The sequence below is a fragment of the Gracilinanus agilis genome, chromosome 4 (assembly GCF_016433145.1).
Source record: "Gracilinanus agilis isolate LMUSP501 chromosome 4, AgileGrace, whole genome shotgun sequence".
In the NCBI taxonomy this organism is placed as follows: Eukaryota; Metazoa; Chordata; class Mammalia; order Didelphimorphia; family Didelphidae; genus Gracilinanus; species Gracilinanus agilis.
This window is the reverse complement of record NC_058133.1, coordinates 91709556-91729670: the sequence shown is the minus strand read 5'-3', so window position 1 is coordinate 91729670 and position 20115 is coordinate 91709556. Positions and strand designations below refer to the sequence as shown.

The 20115-nt window shown below is 35.9% G+C and overlaps 1 protein-coding gene across 1 annotated transcript in view; it reads right to left on the bottom strand.

The window, feature by feature from the left end:
• Nucleotides 1-19103, bottom strand: part of CDC73 (cell division cycle 73) — a 157628-nt gene extending 138525 nt beyond the window's left edge. The window contains exons 1-6 of the mRNA XM_044675861.1: nucleotides 18973-19103; nucleotides 13532-13637; nucleotides 11575-11644; nucleotides 9569-9631; nucleotides 9430-9482; nucleotides 1595-1683 (exon numbers count right to left, since the gene is read on the bottom strand). Of these exons, the coding sequence (XP_044531796.1) occupies nucleotides 1595-1683; nucleotides 9430-9482; nucleotides 9569-9631; nucleotides 11575-11644; nucleotides 13532-13637; nucleotides 18973-19103 (512 nt within the window). The remainder of the gene's footprint in view (nucleotides 1-1594; nucleotides 1684-9429; nucleotides 9483-9568; nucleotides 9632-11574; nucleotides 11645-13531; nucleotides 13638-18972) is intronic.
• Between the last annotated feature and the right edge of the window lie 1012 nt (nucleotides 19104-20115).

Below are 20115 nucleotides of genomic sequence, written 5' to 3'. Positions count from 1 at the left end.
TTCCTAGGACCAACAGTTTTGATGCGTTAGCCAGAGGGGTCAATCTACTCTTTCCTATATCAAACCCAGAAGGGTTATTTCCAAGGTGAGGTAAAAAAAAGAGGAAAGTCTACTGACATCATGCATATAGCCTTCACTTTTGCTATTGTAACCTCAACAATCTCTCTCAGGTAAACATTCTTTCCCTAGCAACCATCTTAAAAATTCCTCAAAGAAAGGAATCCCTGTTCTTCACCACAGTAAATATATTACACCACAATAGAGGCATCAAGTCACAGTCCACAACACTCCTAAGTATGGCCCAAACCACATTAAAATCTAATTGGGAAAATTTTAACAATAAAACATTGATAATATTAAATTTTAAAACTAAGTCAAAGGGGACAGCTGGGTAGCTCAGTGGATTGAAAGCCAGGCCTAGAGACAGGAGATTCTAGGTTCAAATCTGGCCTCAGATACTTCCCAGCTGTGTGACCCTGGGCAAGTCATTTAACCCCCATTGCCTAGCCCTTACTACTCTTCTGCCTTGGAGCCAAAAGTATTGGCTCCAAGGCAGATGGTAAGGGTTTAAAAAAAAAAACTAAACTAAGTAAATGTGAGGTTCACAGGGACCTCTTTGTATGCATTAATGTCCCATATGTTTTTCTGGATTTGACACCACTGTACTATGAGAATTTTTTTTAACTTGCTTGTTATAATTTTCCTTTTCTGATTAATTTAAGAGTATCTTAATAATAGGAAGGATTCCAAGGAGAACAAACATTGACATTGTCCTTTAAAAAATTATTATCTAGGGACAGCTAGGTGGCTCAGTGAATTGAGAGCCAGGCCTGGAGATGAGAGGTCCTAGGTTCAAATCTGGCCTCAGATACTTCCTAGCTGTGTGACCCTGGGTAAGTAACTTAACCCCCATTGCTCAGCCCTTACTGCTCTTGTGTTTTGGAAAAGAGTGAGTAGCAATTCTAGGTAAGCAAAAGGGAAAAAGAGGAGAGAGAGAGAAAAGAAAAAAAGAAATTATTGTCCAGTTGGAACATCATCTGTACACAAAAATAACTTAGATAACAATTATAGGGGAGTTTGTGGTGTAAATGTCAAAATAAAGTACTGGGAGTTCTGAAGAGGTAAATGTGGAGTAAGATAGAAGGGAAATTTTTTTCAGAAAGCATTATGTTTTAGGGGGACTTTAATTTATCTAACACAATGGACCCAAAGAGCCTATCACTATAGGCAAATATAATTGAAAGCCAAAAATGCAGGCAATTTATTAATAGTAAACTTATACTAAATGTTTAACTATCCATACAAAAGTAAAACTATCGGGGCAGCTGGGTAGCTCAGTGGATTGAGAGCTAGGCCTAGAGACGGGAGGTCCTAGGTTCAAATCCAGCCTCAGAACTTCCCAGCTGTGTGACCCTGGGCAAGTCACTTGACCCCCATTGCCTACCCTTACCACTCTTCCACCTATAAGTCAATACACAGAAATTAAGGGTTTAAAATTTAAAAAAAAAAAAGAAAAGGAAAGAAAAGTAAAACTATCCACAGACAGATTCCTAAATTTAAAAAAAGGTCAATCTCAATTGAGGAAATTCCTTACCTAATTTGCTCCGTCTGTACAATCCCTTCTTTGTGACCCTCCAAGCGAGCAGCCAATCGCTCTTTATCAAGACGCACACACTCTTCATCCTAGTAACATTAACTGATTAGTTATGAAGCAAAACTTTATTTCATTCTTAATTTAAAATGTATATGCTAATAGTAATATTTTTAGTCTTTGCAATCCATTAGATTACTACTAAACTGCGTAACTATCAGTTGTATGATAGCATGGTGCAAAATACAAATGATCATAAATATATTGAATTTGCTAAAAGTTCAAAAGTAAAATGTACCTGTAATAAAGAATCAAGACAAATATATAGTAACCATGTAGCATGCATGCATATGTATGCACATACACATTCTACCAATTAAAATTTCAGATAGCAGGCAGACATTTAAGGTTCATACAAATTTTATGCCTTCACAAAATAAATATATCAATGTAATGAATACACATTGAATAAGCTGTGAGATCTCTTTTTTGTTCAAATGAAACAACAGATGTTCCATTTCATGCTGATCCAAAAATTTAATAATATAAAATTATATTTTACCGGTTTTTAATCTCAATTATGTTATGCTGCTACACATCAGACTTAACAGAGTGATTTTTATTTGCTCAGGTAATGACACTGATATTTTTTAAGATACATGTTATGCAGTTCTAAATAAAGGTACAATGGATTACTTTTGGGCCATAAGGCACAAGGAATTCAGAGAAATCAATTTGTATGAACTGATTCAGGGTGAGGTAAATAGAACTGAAAGAAAAAATATACATAATAGCTACATACTACTATATATATATAATGTAAATGCAAAGAATCAAAATTAAACTGAACCCTATAATTCCAATAATCAAATTGAGAGCAGAAAAGAGATGAGAAAATACACTTCTCTCCTTTCATGGGGGAAGGACTAATGGCAAAAGATGTTGTATATGTCAGAAATGATCAATGGGTCAACTGATTTTGTTTAACTGGTTTTTTCTTTCTTACAATAAAAGGCTCAGAGGAAGGGAATATAGAATATTTGGAAATGGCTTGTGATTAAAAAAGATCAATCAGACTTTTCAAAATGTAGGTGTTATACTTTTGCTAGTTGGCAAATAAAATTATAAATTGTATTAGACTATAATAGCAGTTATTTCTTATTCTACATGACTAGAAACAGACTAATAAAATGTTACATCACAAAATCTGTATAAATGCAGAGTAGATTATAAAGATGTTGAAGAATGATGAAATTGCTAGTAATAATTAGGTCTTTAATTAATAAATAATTAAGCCTTTAGTCTTGAATGCTGCAACAGTATAAGACATAATCAAAAATGGGCACCATGGTATAGAAAGAGCTCAGAGTTTACAGTTAGAATACTTTGGTTCATCTAAGGGCTATTAATTACCACCTCACCTTAACCTCTGAGCCTTCAGTTTCCTCATCTGTAAAATAAGTTGGTTGGACTAAATAACTAATAAGGTCCCTTAAATCTCTAAAATTAAAAAAAAAATAGTCTGGTAAGTGGAATATAATGGATTTGGAGCTAGAGGATCCAATTTCAAATCCTAGCCCACCTATTTACTACTTTGATCAAGTCACATAAGCTCTTTGGGCCTCAGTTTCCTCATTCACAAAGCTGAAGCAGGTTGGATAAAAGGATCTTTAACATCCCTTCTAACTCTTAATTTTATAATCCTAAACTTTGGGCAGATGCAAAATATATTTCTAAGATAACTCATTTTTTAAGTACCTACTTCCTCTAGGCCTAACTGATCAATAACTCATACAAAGTTCCATCCCCTTTGCTGAATGTAGGAAAAAAAGAAAGCAAAAATAGGAAACAATGGGAGAATTGAGGGTATAATGTATTTTTATAGCTTAAATAGTTCTCTATCTTTCTCAACAATAGACCATTTAGGCTCAGAAGACATAGCAACCTTTTGGATACAGTTATTTCTCAGCAAAAGAACAACTGTATGAATTGTGTTTTCATAATCAGTTACTCTGAGTTATTCCCCAAAATATAAAGATTTCAAATTTCAAAAAAGGTATGACATCTTTTTATCTTCATTTAGAGCCCAAGATAAATGGACATAAAAGTAAACTATTATGACATCTATCCCCCTCAAATAAGACATGCCCACTATTTATTTTTAATTCTTTATTAAAATCCCACACTTTTATTTCTTTGTGTTTTCTAAAGGGAAAGTAAGAAAAAGGTAATATGTATTTATTAAGCACCTATTTTATGCCAGGCACTGTGGTAAGCACTTTACAACTATCCCATTTAATTTACACAATAGTCCTGGGAAGTAGGTACTATTTTGATCTTCATTTTAAAGTTGAAGAAACTGAGGGTGACAGAGGTTAACTGACTTGCATAGGGTCACCCAGATCTTAAGTGTCTGAAGTTAGACTTGAACTGAAATCTTCTAGACTCCCCAGAACACTATTCAGAGTGCCACCTTGTTGCCTTAGAATAACATACATATTTTTGTTCATTTGTTTATTTGTTTTAAAACACTTACCTTCTGTCTTAGAATTGATACCAAGTATCAGTGGTAAGGCAGAAGTATGGTAAGAGCTAGATAAATGATGTTAAGTGATTTGTCCAGGGTCACATAATTAGGAAGTGTCTGAGACCACATTTAAACCAAGGACCACCTGTCTTTGAGCCTGACTCTGCCCACTGAGCCACCTACCTGCCCCAGAATACATACACACACACACAGATTTTTATTAAACATATACACACACACACATATATTTTCTTAAAGTGGATAACATGCTGGACAAAAGAATCAGAATCCAAAAACATCTTAACAGGCTTATACACTAAGAGAAATCTAACATAATAAAACTGAATAGCAATAAATGTAGTATCATACACATGTTCGAAAAGTCAACTACACAAATAGCAGATGTGGAGACATACCTGGATCCCCATTCATTCAATAAAGAGCTTGTGAGTTTAATGAACTATGGGTTTAATATGAATAAATGGTACAAAATGGAAGTCATAAAGATATAGGCTGACACTAGAAGGAAAGAGATCAAGAATAAGAGAAGTGAGCTATTGGGGACCCAGTCAGACAATAACTTAGAAATGTGTCCATTTCTGGATACTTTTTTCAAAGAACTCTGACAAAATAGAATACCTCTAAAGGAAGGTTAAGTCAAAAGGAAACTGAAACAATTAGAAACAGTACCAGGCAAAGAAATTGAAGAAACTGGTAATATTTGGTCTGGAGTAGTTCAGGGCAGTGATGGCAAATCTATGGCATGGGTGCCAAAGGTGGCACACAGAGTGCTCTCTGAAGGCAGGCAGCCTTCCCCCCACCCCCCAGAGTTAGTTACTAGAAAGGCAGAGCCGCTCTCCTTCCTCTCTCCACCTGCACTAACAACATTCCTTACTTCGTACACCCCTCTACCCAGCAGCCCAATGGAAGCACTTTCTCCCTCCCCTGCAAGGGTAAGGGGGTAGAGGGGGAGCAAGTCCAGCACTCAGTGGGGGGAAGGAAAGAGCACAGCACTCAGTCTCAGGGTTGGGTGGAGGAGGGGCCCAGCACTTCATCTCTAAAAGGATGGCCATCAATGGTTTAGGGAATTATAAGTTTTATCTTCCAAGTATTTAAAAGATTGTCATGTAGAAAAGTTCAAGGAATCTTAGGTGACTCAGGAGATGAGTGACAACCTTAGTCAGGAGAACCTGAATTCAAATGAGACCTCATACATTTACTAGCTGGGTGACCCTGGGCAAGTCACTTAGTCCTGTTTGCCTCAGTTTTCTCATCTATAAAATGAGCTAAAGGAAATGATAAAACCATTCATTCCAGTATCTTTGCCAAGAAAATCCCAAATGGGGTCACAAAGAATAAAGCACAACTGAATAATGACAACATGTAAAAGACTTGGATTATCCTTGTTCTGCTGGATCCAAAAGCTAGAACCAGAACAATAAATCTAAGTTTAAGTAAATATTTAGGCCCTAATATATTAAATTTGTTTCTAATCATTAGAATTGTACAAGAGTGGTACAAACTGCCTCCACACATAAAAAGCTAGAGGTTTTCCAGCATGGACTGGATTTCATGATAAATGATGTTTGCTCTCAACTAACTGAATGGATTAAATGAACTCTGGGCATTCTTTCCAACTCTGACACGATGATTATGTATCATTCTAAATTACTTGACTTTTATGTATTATATCCTTTGACTAACAAATCAATGTTTATGAAGTCAGAATTCAAGATCTATTTCAAGGAATTCAAGCATCTTAAACCAAAACTAAGTCTTTACCCATAGTGTTGAGTTTTTTCAACATGACCTTTACACTTTTGGTCAGTGTCAGGATCCATGATGTAAATCAAGACTTATCTGAACCCTAAACTTTAACATTTATTATCCCACCCAGTAGCATAGAGTCAGAAGATGGGGAAAGAAGGGATGAATTCTTTTTTAATCCTAATCAGAGAGAAGAGAAATCCAGAATCATAAAGAAATAAAAAAGAGGATGGCTGAGTTGAGCTGTTTCTAAAGATGAGAACTAAAAGGACAGATTAATGGGAAAAGTGAGAAGTTATAATAGATCAAGCTTAATTCTATTTACATTTCAGTAAAAACTAGTTACCTACTATTTTTTTTTACATTTTTAAACCCTTTACTTCTGTGTATTAGTTCCTTGGTGGAAGAGTGGTAAGGGTAGGCAATGGGGGTCAAGTGACTTGCCCAAGGTCACACAGCTGGGAAGTGTCTGAGGCCAGATTTGAACCTAGGACCTCCCGTCTCTAGGCCTAGCTCTCAATCCACTGAGCTACCCAGCTGCCCCCGTTACCTAATATTTTTAAGAATTCTAATGTTTTATTCTTCCCCTAATTTTGTCACAATTTAAAATCAGGGTCCTACCAATTACTAGGCAACCATGGACAAGTCACTAAGTCATTTAATCTTTATAGGTCTAAAATAAGGTAGCTGAACTAGACCTTCAAAGTCCCTTCTGGCTATCTATAAACACAAAGGTCAAATTTTAAACCCCAGTTTCTCTTTCCCTATAGTTACTAAAGCAATTTATTAAAAACAAATTTTAAAATCTAAGTAAGTATTATGTGTTTATTTCAAAGCAAATGAGATTGGAAAGGAATTAGAAACCTTGATTCATTTTCCCAAAGAGGATTTCAGTAAAAAGTCATTCCAGAGGAAAAAAGAGATGTGAGAAAGATGGTAAAGAAGTAGTCAAAGCCTTAGAGATCCCCAAAGAAATAAAGCATTTTAGAGGAAAAAGAATATGTCAAGTGCAAGATTCTCCATTACATTCAGCTGCCTCTTAGAAGAATGAATAACCACAGGTAGGCCCAAACAAAATAAGTTTGTTATCTAAAAATGGCTTTAGTTGTCAAAGGAGGTAGCAAATTTTCCAATCATTCTAAATTATCTATGTAGAGGTTAGGAAGTGAATCAAATTAGAGACATCATGGAAAGGATTTGTGATTCAGATAAAATTTGTACTACGTGACCCCACACTTGGCCACAAGCTGCTTATCAAATCTGTAGATGGCATAACTCATATCAGAGGAATAACTAATATGTTAGATAAGTCTGGATCCACAACAAATTTTTAAAAGAACAGATCAATACAGATACAAAAAAGGTAAAATTTTAGGGATAAATGGTCTTCAGTTCTGAGCATTACATTTTAGGAACATGATAAATTAGACAGCTTCAAAAGGAGGGTAACCACAATAAGAGTGTGAAGTTTTAAGACCATGTCACAAATAAATTATGCTAAAATATAAATCTACTGAAAGAATTGGGGATATTTAGCCTAAAGAAAACTGAGGTGGTAAACAATAACTGTCTTCAATGTCAAGGCATGTCCCATACTTTCAAATCTCAAATAAGAGATTAAGAATTGTTCAGTCTGATCCAAAGAAGTAGGAACGATGTTATATTTATTGCCATTCAATCTTATCATATTAGATTTGTCTCCATGTTTTAGCTGATTTAGAGCTTTATGAATCCTGATTTCATCATCCAATGTATTAACTGACAATCTGCAGAACTGATAAGCATGCAAAGCACAGATCTCTGGAACTCCACTAGAGACCTCCCTCCAAGTTGGATTTGGATGAGACATTTTGGATGGGACACCATAAGTTATATAATCTAATATACACCTAAATAAAAATGCCTCCTTCAGAATAACTAACAAATCAGCTTATGCTTCAAGACCCCCATTAAAGAGAAACCACTGCCACATGAGGTAAATAAGCTTGACTTATTTCGGGATTTTGATTATAAAAGATATTTTCCCCCATAAATCAAACCTAAATTTCCTCTTTGCGAGATAACAATGGTAGAAATAACAATGGATTAAGATAAAAATTTTAGTCAGTATTCTACACTATTTTGCATAATTTGGCAAGATAAAACTAAGCTGAGCCTGTTTGTTCTTCTGTTAAAAACAGATCCTTCCCTGACCTAGCTCAATAGAAAACCCTGATGATTAAATAAGATGATATTTGTGAAAGCTCTTTGGAAACTGTAACAGTCTAACTATTATAATTTGATCTTTCTGGAAAGCTTTATTAGAGAAAAAACTACAGAATTTTAACACCATTCATACCCTCTAACCAGGTATGTCTAGTTTGGGAAATATACTTCAAAGAATTAACCCATAGAGAAAGACATTCAAGGCAGAACTATTTATAATAAAAAAAACTGAAAATAAACTAAATGGTCATGGACAGAGAAGCAGCTACGGTGCTAAATTTTTAGTCAGAAGACTTGGGATCTAAAACTAGTTGAATGGATGGACTCAAAGGTAATGGTTCAACATGGACTAGGTCTTTAGAAGAGTGCCTTATGAATCTGTCCTTGGTCCTACGTTATTAAATACAATGCCATAGGATAATAATCCTAAGAGGTAAAAGGAACTTTAGTAGTCAAATCAATCCAATCTTCCTTATTTTACAGATGAGGAAACAGAAACCTAGGGAGGTTATATGACTTACCTTAGGTCATATATGTAGTAGGTGGCAAAGCCAGGATTCCAACATTGTTATCCATGTCTTGGATAAAAACATAGATGCCATGCTTCTTAAAATTGCAAAGGACACAAAGATAGGAGAATTGCTAACAAAGGGATGATAGAGTCAGGATCCAAAAAGATTTTGGCAGACTATAACTTTAAGCCAAATCTAATAAGATGAAACTTAGAGCCGAAAAAAAAAAAAAAATGGGCAGCCTTGGTGGAGTACAAATACAACCTCTTACTAGAGGTCTTCAAACAATATCTGAAAGGGGATTATAGAAAGAATTCTTGAACTAGAGAGTTTCTATTGTTTCTTCTCTATGCAATTCTGTGAAATTCTGCCTGACACTTAATAGATGAGGTTCTATAAGCAAATCCCTTAACCTCAGAGTGTTTCAAGTTCTCCCTCTTAAGAATATTTATATTAGCTATCCCTCAGGGCTACTATGAATACAACACTTTGCAAATCTTAGAATAGAGTAAAAATGTGAGTTATCATTAATATTAGTATGGCATGTTAAATACAATGCAATACTACGATAAATACATATAGCAAAATGACAAATGTCTGGAATATACTGACATATGAAAATATATATGTACCCTACTAACCTAACTCTAGAAAAATGCAAATTAATAGTGCATAGAATTTAATAACATACAAACATATTTAATATTTGTAATTAGATGAAAATTTAAAATAATGTAAATAAAGCTTAATACTCAGTTTTTATAATTCATAAAAATTTTTAAATGTAACCAATTTGTTATAACAATAAATCATTTTGTAATTATTACCTCAATTCGTGGTTTCTTTGCCTCTGCTAATATTTCATCTGCTGCTCTTTTTACTGAAATAAAAAAAAGAGTAATTTAAAAAATACAACTTCCAGATGAATTAAAATTTAATGTGAACATATTAATATTTCAGACATACCTTGTGTGGATCGTTGAAGGCCTATTTCAAGGGGTGCACTTCTGTCAATACTTGCAGATGTTGCTAAAGATTCAAAAAGATTCATTCAACAAAGTTCAATATTACAGTGAGCTTTAGTTTAAAGTTTTTGTTTTCACATTCATTGTTCCTCATTTGATCTTTACTTGATAAACCTTAGGAAATATGCAAATGAGCATAATACAAATAAAGTTTACCATTCAGTGGATCTCAATGAAAACCCTCATCTCTTAAGATTCTATGGCATAATTTCATTTGAAAAACAGGAAGTTTACAAGATTATTGACATAGAACTAGAGGGGACCACAGAAGCTATCTAGTCCAAATCCCTCATTTTAGAGATGAAAAAACCAAGGTCCAGGAAGTTTAAATTATTTACATACAGGTAGTAAGCATCAAAAACAGGTTTCAAATCTAATTCCTAAGTTGAGATTCATACTCTTTTCTTCATACCATATTGACTTCTTTTAGAGCAGCTTAATTAAAAAAAAACCTTCATTTTGAAGGATTCCTGATAAAGAATATTATAAAATGTTAAATAATATAAAGCTATATATGACATATGTAGATTTCTGTATCTGTAATATCTATAAACTACACTTAGATCAGAGAGCACATCATATTGTTTTATTTCTGATTAACTAGCATAATGCTCCAAACAAAGGTAGCACCTATATTTGTTCATTAAAGTATTGAGAAAAATCTTAAGACCATCTGTTTTCTCACCTAACTTAGGTCTACTTTAAGTGTTAGTTATTTACATGCTTATATATTCATTTTCAAAAGCATTTATAAAGTTAAAGAAGATAAATAACTCTTAACTTAGCAACTTTGAGATTTTTATTATTCATTTAGTAATGTGTTATAAATGGTAGAAAAAATGGAATTACTAAACCATGTGTTATAAAAAAAGTTGATATGATTAAATTGATAATTTATGTAGGGATTCTTAACTTAAGGTCTGTGAGAGACAATAGAGTGACAGAGAGAAAAAGAATAATTCAACTGAATTATTCTGAGAAGGAGTCCACAAGTTTCAGACTCCCAAAGAAATCCATGACATGAAAAAATTAAACTCCTCATCTATAAAAGAAAAATAAGTGGCAGAAAATGAAATGGAGGAAAGGAACACATGATAGAAGTTTTCAAACTCTGGAAAGAAAACTAACTACTGAAAAGATTTCAAGCTGAGTCTATGCAAAAAATTTTGTCTAACTTAAGACCTGGCAATAGAAGAAAATGCTGGACCAAAATGTTCTTGCTGGCAATGTCTTCATGTAAACTCAATTTATGTGATAGCTGCTAATGAATAAATTCAACAAACATTTATGAGCTGAAATGCCTATAGTGTACAAATAAAAGACAGAGATAAATAAGATCAGACTTTTCCTTCTAAAGGTCAGTGTCCAATAAGAAAATAGGGCAATCACAGCAAAAAAATTGCTCCAGGCCCTATAACTAATTGCACCCAAACTCCCATAGTCCTTTTTCTGTCCTTGCTTTCCCTCCACCCCAAATAGGCTCTGACAACTTTCTGCCAATTACTTTTTGTCTCTCAGTCCATAGAAATAACTCCCCAAGGAGTTCCAAGAGCCCAAAATGATCAAATAAATCAATCATAAATGTGTTATGTGCCTATTTTTATATATATACACACATGTGCACACACAAACATATATATGTATGTACACACACAAACACACACACACACACCAGATACTGGGGATATAAATACAAATAATAAGACAATTCTCTATTCTTATTTTGCAGTACCTTACAGTGGAAAACTAGTAACACACATATGGAAGATCCACACAGAGTAGAGGACGACTAAGAACAAACAGTATTTCATAATTCAAAGAGACAAATAAGATACATTCTAGTGTACCTGAAATGTACATTAATACAGTCTGATAAGATCAATTGTAATTTCCCTTATTTTTGTATGCCAATAAGTTTTACATCCAATGAATAATAATATTACTCACAGGTTTCGCCATTTAGATATGCAAGTAAATCTTTTCGATCAGGTCTTCTAACCACAGGAATGTTTTCAGTCTAAAGAGAAAAGTTATAGATGTAACATCAGCAAATAGTACTTTAAAATTTAAGAAATCTGATCAATTAAAAATCATATGGCTTCTTAAATTTCACTACAATATATTAGATTTCACTCCAAAATACTTAGATGACGATTATAGAAAGTAGTCGGTCAAAAGATGCTAATCAATCTAACCTTTTTTTCAGAAACAGATTTTGGCTGAACTCTTCAAAAACATAGGACACAGAAATATTTTCTTTTGAAAAAGAACTATTAATAGTTATTCACATTTATGTATGGTTTTAAGATTTACAAAGCAAATTTTTTCGTAACAATTTTGTCAGACCACAGAAAAGCAAACAACTTCAAGTATTAAATAAATGCTCCCAATCACACAGCTATTAAGTGTTAGAAATAGAACCTAAAACCAATTTTTCTGATTTTAAGTGATCTTTCCACTTTCCTCAATGCAATCACTTTTTGTATCTATCCCGTTTCATTCTCCAAAACCAACTCTGAAAATTCGTTATTTTAAGCTGTCATACTTTACACACTTGAGAAATAGTACCTCTTCACTCCTAAAACTGAAGACACTATCTTCATATTTCTCCTCCTAGATCATCAGATGCCTTCTCACTTCCTCTCTCAATTAATGCTTTGTGGAATCAAGATTTAAATTGGATTTAAAGTGGAAACAGTCCTCTGAGTTAGCCCAAACCCCTTCATTTTGCAGAGAATGAAATAGAAAATTAAGTGACTCGCTCAAACTTATATGTACCAAGTGCCAGAGACAGGATCTAAAAACAGAAAATCTTTTTCCAAACCAAATCCTCAATCCATGTACCTTCTTTTTCTCCTCTGTGGTTTCCCTTTAATAAGGTTCCATATGCATTAAAAAACCCTACTAATCTCAAAATAACTAGGAGGTAAAGAAAATATTGAGCAAATTTTCAAAGTTAAGAAAAATGGGTGGAGGTTTTTTTTTTAATCAACTGGATATTTTAATTGCCTCAATTCTCTACTCCATTTTCCTAGTATAGAATATGGTTAAGAGAATTTTTTTTACCAAATAGCAGTTATATATTCCAAATTTATCAACAAGTAGGCCCACAAAGAAGTATAAGAGCAATGCTAACTGGCTAAAAAGCCCCTACACAAGAATCTTGTTCTGATTATCTCATTCTACATAGTATATTCATTTCCTAGTTAAATATAGTACAGATGACAGTGCCAGAGACTCTGTGAAAATCTCATGATAAAGACTATCAAAGAAAGTATTTACTTTTCTTTCCAAATAATTCCTGTCACAAAAACAGAAGGCTAATTAGGTTCAATTTTATAAATTGGTTATACATGATAAATGTGCAAGATTTTTTTAAAAAGTTAGCCTACTTATGAAAGATACAGAAATAATCAACTAATGACAAATTCATATTAGTATTTCTAATTACTCTTATAATTTTTTAAAAATTTCTTATCCTTACAGTCTCATATTTTCTGTAAAGATTTTAAAAACATTGAGAATAGTTCCTCATGGTTATTTTTAAGATTGACTTTTGGAATATAACAACAAAACATATAAAACATAAAATATTTCATATTATCAAAAAACTTGATGTAATTAGAATCATATTATAAGAGGGAGGGAATCATTCTTGCAACTTCTCCCAATTTTTGTTAGTGTGAACACATTAACAAGTTTCAGATGAAAACAATATAAATCACAGACATTAATCTGACTTTTAGTCTTTTGTATTCTTAAGTAAATCACTTTCTTTCCTCTTTATTCTTTTGAAGTTACAAAGATGAGTTAAAAATTTAACCAGAAAATGAACTGTCTCGGATAATTGACATCAAAATAGTGGCTCCTATAGCAATAAACCGCTGAAATAAGTTATACTTACAGCTGCACGCCGGACATATACAGGATGGGAAAGATGTACATTATTAAGCAAGAACAAAATGGAATCCAAAGTGTAGTACTCTCTGGGTTGGCCTTCCTTCCCAGTCCTGAAATAAACAAAGTAAGAGTTTTATTCACAGGCAATAAGACATGCTGGGGAAAACAAATGAAACAAAACAAATAAACTGGCTCTGAAGTTAAGGTACCTCAATTCAAATCCCAGCTCTACCATCTACTGCTTGCATGGCTCTGTACAAGTCACAATCTTAACCTAGGACCTCAGTTTCCTTGTCTGTAAAATCAGTGAGTTAGACTTTCAGTGATGGGCAAACTTTTTAAAGAGGGGGCCAAAGAAAAGGAAATGCTCATCTGTCAGTCTGTTTCTAAGGCAACTCTTTCAAAGTTTCATTGTATTGTATCCTACTCATTGTATTCATCAGATTAGGAATAATGTCTGCAGCCCAATAGAACATTTCGGCCTCCCCCATCCAGCATCTGGCCTGCAGCCAGTAGGTTGCCCATCACTGGCCTAGATTATTCTGATGTTCCCTCCAGCTCCAAATTTTATGACTGTTAGTATGTTTGGTTCAAAATTAATAACATCCTAACCAGTTTTCCAGCCTCTACTTCCTCCCTAAACTGCTTTATATTCATCCTTCAACACTGCTGCAAAATTCATTTTTCATATGCAGACTTGGTGTCCCTATCATTTCTCAATTTAAAAGATTTCCAATTCCTTACATGGACATTAAAAATTATCTTTCTAGTCTTATCTCATACTTTTCACTCTCACCTATTCTCAATTCCAAACTAACTGAACAATTTGTCCATATGTCCAACACATTTCTGACTCCAGGCCTATGCCAAGCATAGTCTTCCCTCACTAGTTCCAATCCATTGAAATTCTACTCCTTCTTAAAACTCCACTCAAAAATACCATCTCCTACATTAAATTTTCCCTGAGCTCTCCTCATCCACACCCCAACCTTGGATCTGACATAGCATAGCACTTTATAACTCTATGCACTAACAAGGTATTAGTCTATCTTATATTTATGTCATATCCCCTACTTGAAGCTCTATGAGATCAGAGGTTGACTTATCTAATGTGTACATTTTCCCTACTAGTGCACATCATAATAGGTACATAAGAGTTTATGTTAGTGTTGAGTTACATCACCATCAAAATATTTCACTATATATTTTGGTCTAATAAAATGCAAATTTAAGACTCTTGTAAAAGTATTACAACTGACTACAACATATGTAATATAATCCTAAATGTAACTGCTTCACTTAAAGGTTTCATATTTTTTCTGTTTATTAAATTTTCATTGATTTATACTCAACCCTTGACACATGTAAATTAAATATTGCCATTTAGATAAAAATAATAATGTAAAACATTTATGTAGGCCTTTAAAGTTTACAAAGCATTTTACATGCATAATATTATCTCTTGTGGGTCTCATTCTTGTGATGGTTCACATAGATCAGAGATATCAAATTCACTGTCCAATTCCAGTGTTTAACTGGGAAATGTTTGATACCAAAAAATACAACACAGATAGCTATTTTGTAGTTTTCTAAGTCAATATGCATCCCACAGGTTTGACACCAACTGACCTAGATAATTATCCTATATATAAAATTATATGTATATAAGAATATTTTAATTAGAAGTTTAACTATCAGACAACTAAAATGGAGGTGGCAGAGAATAAAAAAAGGTATTTGCATAAGATCAAAATATATTTAAGAAGTAGACTGGTATAACCACTTCTCCTGACATTTTATCTATTTTTTTTTAACTTTACATCGTACTTTGCTTATATTATTTCATTTTAACTTCACAACAATTCTATGAGGGAATTGTGGAGATATTATTAGACCCACTTTACAGAATATTCTAAGCATTATGCTTTCAAGCAACAGAAAACCTCCATGGGTTCAAATCTCACATCAGACTTATTAACCGTATGACTGTAGCACTTAACATCTCAAAAGTTTCCTCACTTGAATACTAGTACTACATATCTCAAATAGTTGTTTAAGAAGTTTTTTGCAAAACCTAAATCACTATGTAATTTTGAGTTGTTTTTATTATCATTATTACAGCATGTAAACTACCATCTCAACAAACTGGTATAATCAACTTTTGTTCTTTACTAATTGCAAACAACAGAAAAATAGCTCACTCATAGCTTCAAAAATCCTTTGGATCAAGATGCCAATGATCATTTCCCAGGATATCTAAATACAGATAGAATAGTTAAAGCTTTCTGTGATTTCCACCCACAACTTAAAACATATTTCTAAAACCTAAAAAAATATGCTTTGCAAAAAAAACCAAACTTTTATCTCTGATTGCTTGGTTCTTCTTGAGCTGAATTCCTTAAATCCTCACAAAACAAAACAAAAAAAAAAAACACTCCAACCATCACTCAAAGTGCCTCCGCCGTTTTATTCTCTCTACCCATCTCCAATTCACTGGAACAAACCAGAGAACACCCTGTTCTCTCAAAATTCCATCAGACAAATGCTCCATCCCACTTACTTAAGGCCCAAAGTCTGAACCAAAACCTTTACAGTATTTTCATGAAGATACATTGGGTCTTCTGCACATTATGTTACTATCTTTAAAAGGCATTATGATATGAAAAGATCAAAATGATATATTTTTGTCATGAAATAAAGAAACAAATTAGTTTTGAGCTTCTGACTTCTCTTTCTCCTTAATTGTGGAGGAAAATAATAAATTATCTTGGATGATTTTTAAATTAACAGAATATAGTGTAAAATAATTTAAAATCTTTTGATGGAAAAAATATCATTATGCTTTATTTCTCACTATCGCTGCTAGATTATATTAAGTATTTCCCCAGAAAATTTACACAAAATGCCTTGATCAAAGGCAAGGTCTTTAGTGTGTACATTCACCACAGAATGTTAGAATCCAAAAGATAGTATGTGTGTGTATGTGAATACACACCTCACTCCTTGAGTTTTGTAAAATAACTTCCAGTTGTATAGTTGAGTCTAATAAACTCATACTAAATGTTAGGTATAAAACCAATTCTATGAGGTTTGCATAACAAAGATTACTACAACCTGATCTCAATTACTCAGGGATTGGGTCATCCACCCTAGAAGTTCAACTGTTTGGCTTTTCCTCCTTTTTACAGCTCACATTCTGAAAATGTCATCGTTTGTCAAAAGATGAAAAACAGGAAATTAAGATTAATATACCAAGCTAATTTATTAATAAAAAGTTCAGTAGGGGCATTGTTACTTGGTAGAGTTAAGAGTCAGAAAGAACTGGGTTTGAAACTTACCTCCAGAGCACTGAATTTGACTAAGGATTTATGTTCAAATTCCACCTTTGACATTTACTATTTTGCAAGACATTAATCTCCATGGTCCAAATATTCCTCATCCGTAAAATGAACAGAGTTGGACAAGTTGATCTCTCAAGTCTCTTCCAGATCTGGATGGATCATCCTATAACTCAACTTCTCAGTATTTCAGGGAACTCCATAGGATTTTATATGCTAAAGATTCTTAGACCAATACATAATCAAGAGCTCCACTTTTGAAATCTACATATTGTTTAAAAAAAAAACAAACTAACAAAACTTCATTGGCTAAAATGAAGTGTCTCAGGAAAGAGAAAATGAATATGTATTCATGTATATTACATACACAAAACAAAACATAGCATTGATTACAGTCTACACAGCCATAATAAAATCCAAAAATGGTGGGGGGTGGGGATGGGGGTGGGGGAGTAGTTGGCCCCATTCTTTGGTCAATACAATATTTATAAGCAATTAGGTCATAATCAAGCAGGTTTCTATTCTGGTCTCTCATTACTTTTCTAGTCCCTCAGAACTGGACTATTTCCTCAAACACAACCTAAGTTATCTTGCCTTTATAAGGTTGCACATGTAATTAGATCTCTCTTTAAAGTCCTAGCTCCCCATGTCTCATTTCTGTAAATTCTGTACATCCTCCAAAAACCAGCTCAAATACAAAATTAAGTGTGATCATTCCTTCTCTGAATTCCCAAGGCGCTTATCACTGAAATAAATGCCTATGTAAATGTCACATCTAATAGACTACAATCTTCTTTAAAGTAAAGGTTGTGCCATTTTTTGTCTCCTCAGTGCCCTACCAGCTCAGTGAATGTTTAAAGGAAAAAAATAGCAATTTAAAAAAAAGTTTTGCTAATCTGTGCAAAATCCGTTAAGAATTTAAGAAAAACTGATTATGATAATACTGTACACAAAAATTAACCTAGAGAACTAAAGGAAACTAAACTTTTCTCTATTAAGAATTCAACGTGTCAAAAATCTCTCAAGAAAAAGTAAATTTGGCCTGGCTTTTCAACTACAGTTCAAAGTTCCGCACGTTTCCCTTGCTCAAGACTGAAGTTTTTGCTCCCAAAAACCTAAATGTTAGATGAGTACAAATTTCACCAACAATGACAACATATAAGTTGTAGCAAGGATTCAGGTACAATCTTTGTGCTTAAGAATTTCTGATAAATCACAATTGTATTAAATCAAAGAAATACAAAGGGACTTTATATTGTGCAAAAATCTGAACTAAAAATGTAAACGTGCCCACACGTACAATCATACCCCTCCCTTTGCTCCATTACACTTTTTTTTTCCCAACATATCCCTTATGTCCACCTCGTCTCCATGAGACTGTGCTCCTTGGGAGTAGGAACTGTTGGTTTTTTGCCTTTCTTTGAGCCTGGTACAAAGTAGGTTCTAACTGAATGCTACTTTGACTGACTGATCTCAACCAGAAACTCCCTGAACATCTGCTGCCTTCACACCTAACCACCCAGATACAGGGCATCCATCTCCCCCAACTTTCAATGACATCCCTCGCCTTTCCCGTAACCTCAGTGGGTTCCTTCCTACCCTGAACACACCCACCAAACTCTTCAGTATCCCTCTTCACCGGGACACCTGCCCCAGCTTCCTCTCCCCCTATCTCTGGGTGCTTCTTCTAGCGTGCTAATAGCCCTGGCAAGCAAAGAGGGAAAGGAAGAATGCAAGCTGAAGGAACGGGGTGGGGGGCGAGCTGGCGGGGGAGGGGACGCTCCGACACATGGCAACCCGCCAGAGGCAGGGGCCCCAAAGGGACGCGTCCGCAGCTGGGGATATCGGAAAGGCCTGTGGCCCCCTCGGAACCCTCTCGATCCCGCCCCCCGCCCCCTCCCTAAAGGTTTAAAGGGGACAGACAACTCCAGAGACAGCCCCTCCCCTGCCTCTCTCGGCCCTAGAGTGAACTCCAGCGTCGAGAGGAAAACTTTCCCCGCCGCACGCTTCCTCTCTCCCCTCTCTCCTCGGGATCCAGGGCGTCCAAGCAGGAGAGTGGGGAGGGGGCGCTGCCCTTCCCCTCCGGCCGCAGCGGCGCTTCACTCACCCCCAAATCACATAGTTGGTCTTGACGTTCTTGGGCCAGGAGAACTCGCCGAAGATCACCTCGTCCCCCTTCACCACGATCTCCTTTTTCTGGATGTTATATTGGCGCAAGACGCTCAGCACGTCCGCCATCTTCCCCCCCCACCCCCCCGCGCTTCGGCCGCTGCCTTGGCCGCCGCCGCTCCGCTGGTCGCGCCGCCTTGGCCGCTGCCTAGGTCGCCTCCTTCTTCCGGGGCCTCTGCTCTATCTAGCCGGCAGGCGACACCACCACCACAACAGCACACCGACAGGAGCAGCACTAACAACCGCCCGCGAAGACGACGGCACTAGACACCTAGGCAGCTGAGGACCCCGCGTTATCTGGCAAGGCCCCGCCGCCGGCTGCCCGAGCTGAACGCCTGAGCCCGAGTTGCCGCTGCCGTCGCTGCCGCCGCCGCAGCTACCTCAGTCCCGCTGCCGCCAGGGGGAGCCAAGGCCTCCTGGGAAAGGGGCTCGGCCAGACACGCACGCGGCGCCGCGGACGGCGCAATACTCAACACGCTCAGTCTAGACTAACCCGGGGTAAGCGCTTGTGCGCGTGCGCGTGCGCGTGCGGCCCGAGCGCACCCGGGCGTAGTGCGCCTCGCCACGCGCCCCTTACAAACAAGCCGACTCCGGGGTGTGGCTACAGTATCTACCGAAATCTAGCAGCTCTTGGGCTTCTCCTAGGTCACTTCTTGGCTCAGTGGCCACTCCCAGTGTCTTAAATTTAACTACCACCCCCGTGGTGTTCTGCGGTTGCTTGGTGGCCGTCCGACTCCACCCTGGGCTTGCCTACTCTGCAGCTCCTCCAGACCTGTGGAGGTGGATTGTTTCGGTAAGCTTAATTTGCATGGTCCTGGTCTACCTCTGTGAACTCTCAACTTGGGTGGCCTAGAAGGCTCTTGGACAGCTGGACACTTAAATCACATTTCCAGAAAGATTAAGCCTAAACCGCAAACATTTATGAGAAAGGCAAAAGAGCAGCCCCTGCTCTCATTGTGCCAGTCATTCAGGCATTCATTAAGTCCCTAATGTCTACCAGCCACTAGGCTAGGCGTTTGGGTATTCCAGGGTTTAAAAAAAAAAAAGTCCTTTTCCTCAAGGAGATCAGGATCTACTGTGT